This window comes from Penaeus chinensis, chromosome 34 (genome assembly GCF_019202785.1).
Source record: "Penaeus chinensis breed Huanghai No. 1 chromosome 34, ASM1920278v2, whole genome shotgun sequence".
NCBI lineage: Eukaryota > Metazoa > Arthropoda > Malacostraca > Decapoda > Penaeidae > Penaeus > Penaeus chinensis.
In genome coordinates, this window is record NC_061852.1 from 2169651 (window position 1) to 2177150 (window position 7500).

The 7500-nt window shown below is 45.2% G+C and overlaps 1 protein-coding gene across 1 annotated transcript in view; it reads left to right on the forward strand.

Annotated features, from left to right (window-relative positions):
- LOC125043476 overlaps window positions 1–7500 on the forward strand; it is a 21194-nt gene that overhangs the window by 11005 nt on the left and 2689 nt on the right. The window contains 2 exon segments of the mRNA XM_047639566.1: window positions 1637–1696; window positions 5895–7500. The exon segment at window positions 5895–7500 is cut by the window's right edge and continues 629 nt beyond it. Coding sequence (XP_047495522.1) covers window positions 1637–1696; window positions 5895–7500 — 1666 coding nt within the window.

Below are 7500 nucleotides of genomic sequence, written 5' to 3' on the forward strand. Positions count from 1 at the left end.
AAAGAGAGAGAGAGAGAGAGAGAGAGAGAGAGAGAGAGAGAGAGAGAGAGAGAGAGAGAGAGAGAGAGAGAGAGAGGGGGGGGAGGGTAGGGAGGAGGGAGAGGGAGAAAATGGAGACGGAGATGGAGGAGGAGGAGGAGGAGGAGGAGGAGGAGGAGGAGAAGGAGAGGGAGAGGGAGAGAGAGAGGAATGGGGAGAGAGAGAGAAGAGAAAGAAAGAGGGCGATATAACGAAAACGAGACCAAAACGAGAACGAGAAATAAAAAAAGTTAAAGGCGAAGAAAAAAAACAACAGAAAAAAGAAAAAAAAAAGGTAGAGTAACACCTAAAAAAGAGAGATAAAAAAAACTCGCAGCGTCATCCGGAAGAACCCACAGTTCCCGAAAGAAAAGCCAGCGACGATTTCCGAAACGTTAGGCCTATGATCGAACCGTGGGAAGAAAAAAAAAAGAAAAAAAGAAAAAGAAAACATAAAAGAAGACCAAAAGAACCAAAACGACCCAAAAAAAAGAGAGGCATAGGTCTATAATTCTCGATTACTCCCTTCCTTAAGTCACGAATGAAAGAGAGAATGTTGAGAGTCTGTTTCCTTACAGCCTTTTGTGTTCTCGAGTGTATCAACTGTGGAATTACTCATGAAGGCTTAAGGTTCCTGCCGTGGAAAGGAATATGAAGTGATGATGGTAATGATGATAGGAAATGTTAGTGATGATAACGATGATGATGGTAAATGGGGCTATTGATGATAATGATATGAAATGATAATGATAGTTATGATTGATAGTGGTAGAGAATGATGATGATAAATAGTGCTAGTAATGATGATAATGGTAATAATGTTGCTATTAGTGATAATAGTAAGGGATAATGATGAATGATACTATTGATTATAATAATGATGATGATAGATGGTGCTATTGTCATTGATAATAAACAAGTAAGGTGATGTAAAAAGCAAATATAGATATTATCTATTCAAATATTGACATTATTTTACCAAAACGATATTTCCCCCCCCCCAAAAAAAAGAAAGAAAAAGTTTTTAAAGGTCTTAAAATAATATTATAAGATTTTCAGAATAATATGAATGTAAATAATGTAAAAAAAAAAAAAAAAAAAATCAATATGCATCAGAAAACATTTGCCTAATGTCAATCGAAGAAAAAGAAAAGGTTTTAACATCAGGTGATAATATCTTCAAAGAATGATGGATGATGTGAGATATGCCTTTTCTATTTACACATGTCAAGGCGTTAAGGCACAGACATGTGTGTATATACTTACAAACACACAGCCACATACGTACATATCACACACACACATTCTGTTTGTTTGTCTATTTATTTATCTATCTGTCTGTCTGCCTATTTATCTGTCTGCCTGTCTATCTGTCCGTTTGTCTGTCTGTCCGTTTGTCTGTCTGTCTGTCTGTCTGTCTGTCTGTCTGTCTGCCTGCCTCTCTCTCTCTCTTTCTTTCTCTTTCTCTTTCTTTCTCAATCTCTACCTCTACTTCTCTTTCTCGTCGATTCTCTCAATTATTTTATCACCGATATCTGCCCAACCTTCTATCTATCTGCAAGCATCTATCCATCTATCCACACAGGACCTTATAACCACAACATTATCGAAAATCCAGCTTCAGTATCACACAAGATATACAACTCTGCCACAGCACAGGCTCCTTGTCTCCGTGCACGTAAACGGCCGTAAGAAAATCAATGAAGTGTTAACCAGCCACTAAAGTATCCGTAGCTCGAGAGACGTGCGTGAGGACAGGAAGCTTAGTGCTAAAAATCGGCTTAAGTAGACACACGCTTGATATCCAGCTTTGTGGTCGCCTTCGGAGCTCGTCTCAATTATACAACATGACTGAAGAGACGAAGGGTGTGGTGTCGCCTTTGTTATGGGTCTCCTCTCTCCTCTCTTCTCTCCTCTCTTCTCATCTCTCTTCTTTCCTCTCTTCCTCCTCTCTTCCTCCTCTCCTCTCTCCTCTCTTCCTCCTCTCTTCTCTCCTCTCTTCTCTTCCCCCTTCTCTCCTCTCTTTCTCTTCTGCTCTATTATCGTTCCCACTCCTGAGCTCCATCTTCTCACTTTTCTTTCTCTTTTTCCTTCCCATTTCCTCCCCTCGCGTCTATTCTTTCCTTCTGTTCTTCCCTTCCCTTCCTCTTCTTCCCGTTCTCCATCTTTCCTTCGCTTCTCTTCCTGGCCTCCCCTCTCCTCCACTCCTTGAGCTTCTTCTCCTCCTCTTTATTCCTCTCTTTCCTCCTCTTCCCTCCTCCCCTCCCCTTCCCGGTCCCCATCTTCGCCTCATTCCTCTTCCTCCATCTTTTCCTTTCCTCTGTTCTTGCTTTTCTTCCTCCCCTCTCATCTCTTACTCCTTACCTCCCCTTAACGCTTCTTACTCTTCCGTCCCTCTCTCTCTCTCCATACCTTCCTCCTCCCTGTTTTCCTTCTCTCTATCTATTCTCCCCTATATTTCCGCCCCTTCTTATTACGCTCTCCTGCCCTCCCTCCGGCCCCCTCCCCCTTTGTCTTCGGTCCCCTCCCCTGATCCCCCCTTTCCCACCCATCCTTTCACTCCCTCTTCCTCCCCTCCCCTCCCCTCTCCCCTCTCCACTCCCCTCTCCCCCTCCCCCTCCCCTCCCCCCCCTCCCCTCCCCCTCCCCTCCCCCTCCCCTCTTCCCCCCTCCCCTCCCCTTCCTCTCTCCCTCTCCCCTCCCCTCCCCTCTAACCTCCCCTCTCCCCTCCCTTCCCCGCGCATGTGACCTTGCGGTTTTTTTTTGGGGGGGAGGGGGAGAGGGAGGGGTAATATGTTTTTGTTTGTTCCTTTGTCGTAAGGTGCCTGGGATTAAGCCGTTTGACAAAATCTTTAAGAAAATCGAAATAAATACACGCACACACATATATATGTTTGTGTGTGTGTGTGTGTGTGTGTGTATAAATATGTTTTATATAAGATATAGACAGAGATATATATGTATATGTATGTACGTATGTATGTATATCTCCCGAGCTGTTTTTGAGGAGTGTATGCACTATTCGGCGCAGTTGCCCGTTCACGTTGCACGCTCGCTGGTCAAGTTGCACACCAGCTGCACCATTTATATATACGGAAATCACATAATTACTCCCCTGAAATAATTCCATAGAAAATCATAAACGTGAAACACTAGAGGGGAAGGGGGGGGGGGGGAGTCAGGCTTTTGTGCACGTAATACACGGATTAGGAACACAAAAAAAGAAAGAAAGAAAAGAGGAACACAGAGAAAAAAAAATAAAGAATACGTTTTTCCTTCTTCTTTTTCTCTTTTTTTTCTCTTTTTTTCTTTTTCTTCTATTTTTTTCTAGTTCAATTTCTTTTTTTTTATTTTTTTCTTTTTTTTTCTCTTTCTCGTTACTTCTTTCTCTTTTGATTTGCATGTTTCTCTTTCTCTCTTTTTCTCTCTTTTATTTCGACAAGAAAGAAAAAAAAAGAAAAAAAAAGAAGTTTGGTTAAAAGAAAAGAAAAGAAGAAACGAAACGAAAAGATAAAAATCAAAAGGAAAAGAGAAGAGTAACAAATAAAAGGAAAGAGAAGGAAATGAAGTAAAATAAAAGGAAAAGGAAGAGAAATAGGAAAAAAGGAAAACAAAAAAAAAAGAAAGGGAAAGAAAACGAAAGAAAAAATGAAAAAAGTGGGAAGAAAAACTAAAAAAAAGATATAGATAGATAGATATAGATAGATAAATAAAGACAGATAGATAAAGACAGACAGAGGCATAGACAGACATACAAACTGAGAGAGACGCAGAGACCGAGAGAGAGAGAGAGATAGATAGATAGAGAGAGAGAAAGAGAGAGAGAAAGAGAGAGACTACATACCGAAGAGTAATTTTGATGCATAAACCTATAACCGGTGGAAATTATATGGGGGATGTGGAGGGAAGGGGAGAGGAGGGAGGGAAGGGTAGAGGAGGGAGAGAAGGGGAGAAGAGGGAGGGAAGGGGAGAGGAGGGAGGGAAGGGGAGAAGAGGGAGGGAAGGGAAGGAAGGGAAGGGGGGAAGAAAAAGAGGGAAGGGGGGAGGAAGGAGGGAAGGGTAGAGGAGGGAGAGAAGGGGAGAGGAGGGAGGGAAGGGGAGAAGAGGGAGGAAAGTGGGGATAGGAGAGAGGGAAGGGAATAGGGGGAGGAGAGGAGAAGGGAAAGAGGGAGGGGGGATAAGGTTATCACAGTGACAACCAATTCACTTGTTTTCATGCTACGGTAATAGTTTTTTCGTTTTTTTTTTTTTTCTCCTCTTTCCGTTTTGGTTTTGTGTGTTGTCTTTATTATCCTTTTTTTTTTTGTTTTTACTTATTCGTCTTTATTGGGGTAATGATGTTGTTGTTTTTGTTATCGTTCTTGTCGTTAATATTATCATTGTTGGTACTATTAGTATTATCATTGTCATCATTATTGTTACTTTTATAATAATTATTATTATAATCATTATTTTTGTAATAATGATAATAATAATAATAATAATGATAATAATAATAATGATAATAATAATAATAATGATAATCATATTAAAAATAATAATGATAATGATGATGGTTATTATTATTATTATTATTATTATTATTATTATTATTATTATTATTGTTGTTGTTATCGTTACAATTATTGTTATTATTAGTGTTATTATTATTATCATTATTGTTATTATCATTATTATTTTTATTGTTGTTGTTGTTTTGTTGTTGTTGTTATTATTATTGTTATTGTTATCATTATTATTATTATTATTATTATTATTATTATTATCATTATTATTGTTGTTGTTTTTATTAATATTATTGTTATTATTAATATTCTTAGTGTTATTATTATTATTAGTAGTAGTAGTAGTAGGATGATGATTATGATTATCATTATTATCATTATCATTATTATTATCACTATTATTATTATTATTATTATTATAATTACTATTATTATTATTATTATTTTAATATTTTTTTTTTTTTTCATTTATTTTATAAGTGTGTAGTTTCACGTTTTTCGTTTGAGGTTTCCGTCAATTTCTATATCTTAACATAACTTTCAAAACACAAAAGGTCTAATAGTTTTTACTTGTGCTTAGTCTCAACAATTTTTATGTCAGATAATTACTTCCGGGCCGTTGAAATTACTTAGAACTACTTTTAAACGGGCGTAACAGCTGATAAGACTTCCTTTTACTCTCTCTCTCTCTCTCTCTCTCTCTCTCTCTCTCTCTCTCTCTCTCTCTCTCTCTCTCTCTCTCTCTCTCTCTCTCTCTCTCTCTTTCTCCCCCCCTCTTCTCTCTCTCTCTCTCTCTCTCTCTCTCTCTCTCTCTCTCTCTCTCTCTCTCTCTCTCTCTCTCTCTCTCTCTCTCTCTCTCCGTCTTCCCCCTTTCCCCCTCTTCGTACACAACTGAGGAAAGATAAATTTCATTATTTAACATATCTTTCCAAATATGTTATTTTGTGTTTTATTGCATTTTATTAGAAAGAATAACAAAATACATAATAACTCCCATATGACACAGGAATGATGCACAATATATATTCTTTTCCTTTTGTATAGTGTACTTAATTTACCATCATAAAAATCACGGAATATTAGCTATCAGTGATATTACAAACGGTGAATAAATAATGGAAACATCGATGAAAGAATGACTATTCAATATGGTCGTTCCCTTTATTCCCAGTTTTGATGAATATTTTAATTAGGTTCCAGAGAGATGTTATGATTACTTTCCGCCAGGAGAAGTATATACTAGGATCTCAAAATATCAAAAGTATGCTTGAAAGGTTTCTAGCTTAATCTGATTCTTCCTTCTCTAATGTCCCATCCTCTGACTTCGCTATTGACAGCAACTGCATAAACGTGCCTTCTCTGCGCATTCCAGGTGGTGCCCGAGTCGAGCGATCTCCGGTGCGATGTGTGCGGCCGCGATTTCGACAGACGCTCGAGATTAGAGGCTCATTACAAGACGCACACGGGCGAAAGGCCTTTCTCCTGTCCATTTTGCGGCAAGAGTTTCGCCTCCAAAGGAAACTGCAACACACACATGCGCGTGCACACCCGCGAGCGCCCGTACCAGTGTCCCCATTGCGAGAAGAAGTTCTCGCAACACGGCCAGCTCGTGATCCACATCCGGCGCCACACGGGGGAGAAGCCCTACGTCTGCCCGCACTGTAACAAGGGCTTCACGTGCTCCAAGGTGCTCAAGATTCACGTCCGGACGCACACCGGCGAGAAGCCCTTCCAGTGCGAGTACTGCCACAAGGGCTTCGCCGCCTACGCCAACCTGGTGGTGCACCGCAGGATTCACACTCGCGAGCGGCCCTACGCGTGCCACCTGTGCGGCCGCGCCTTCGAGCACTCGGGCAACCTCAGCCGCCACGTCCGCGTGCACAGGGTGGACGGCGGCGTGCGCTGCATCCCCTGCGGGCAGGTGTTCTCGTGCGAGCAGGACCTGGTGGCCCACACGGCGCACCACCACCCGAACGAGCACACGCGCGAGGACGAGGCCGACCCCGACGGCCCCTCGCCGCCCGCGCCCTCCACCATCAACCTGCAGGACCTGGAGCAGTTCCAGCCGCCCCACGGCTACCAGCCGCCCGCGTGCGAGCCCCAGCTCACCCTCCTGACGCCCCTCGCGCCCTCGCCGCCCTCCGAGACGGCCCTCCCGCAGCCGTCGGAGGCCGAGGACGCGCCAAGCGAGGCCAGGGGCTGCATCACGCTCAGCGACTCGGAGGACTCAGGGCGCGAGTCGGGCGGCAGCACCGGCTACGCCACGTCGCCCGACCAGGCGTTCGAGCGCCAGGCGCATCAGTCGCCCGAGACGACCCTGAAGGCGGAGGCGCCGGAGGCCGCGCCGCCGGACACCAAGCCCCCCGGCTGCATCATCTCCACCACCACCCACCGCGACGGCGTTAGGGAGACGCTGGCCACGACGCTGCCCAGTGCCATGCCCGCGCCCGCGCCGCACATTAGGATGCCGCCCAAGAAGCAGCAGTACCCGGGCGGGGGCCGCACGCCCCTCAGCGTGCTGCGGGCGGCCCTCTCCACGCAGCGCCCCAACCCCTCCATTGCTCAAGCGCCCCAAACCTCGCCTCTCGCCGCGCAGCCTGCCTCGTCGATGGCGCCGCCGCCGCCCCTGTCGGCCGCGTCTCCCCCTATCTCCTCCCTGGCGCCGCCGCCCCTGCCCATGGCGCCGCCACCCATTTCGACCATGGCGCCGCCGCCGCCCTCCTCCCTAGCGCCGCCCCTCGCCGCCCGCCTGGTGCCCCCGACGGTCGCGGTTCCCTCCGACGCCGCCTTCCCGCCCGAGCCCAGCGGCCAGAACTCCCCCCACCTGAACATCCACCAGCTGTCCCTGGGCCACCAGACCTCGATCGCGGGGCACGCCACGCCCGTCGGCCTCGGCGCGGCGCCCTTCCCCCGCCCGTGCCCCTCCGAGGCCGAGACGCACGGCGGGGACGCCTCGGCGGAGCGCCTCTCGCCCCTCT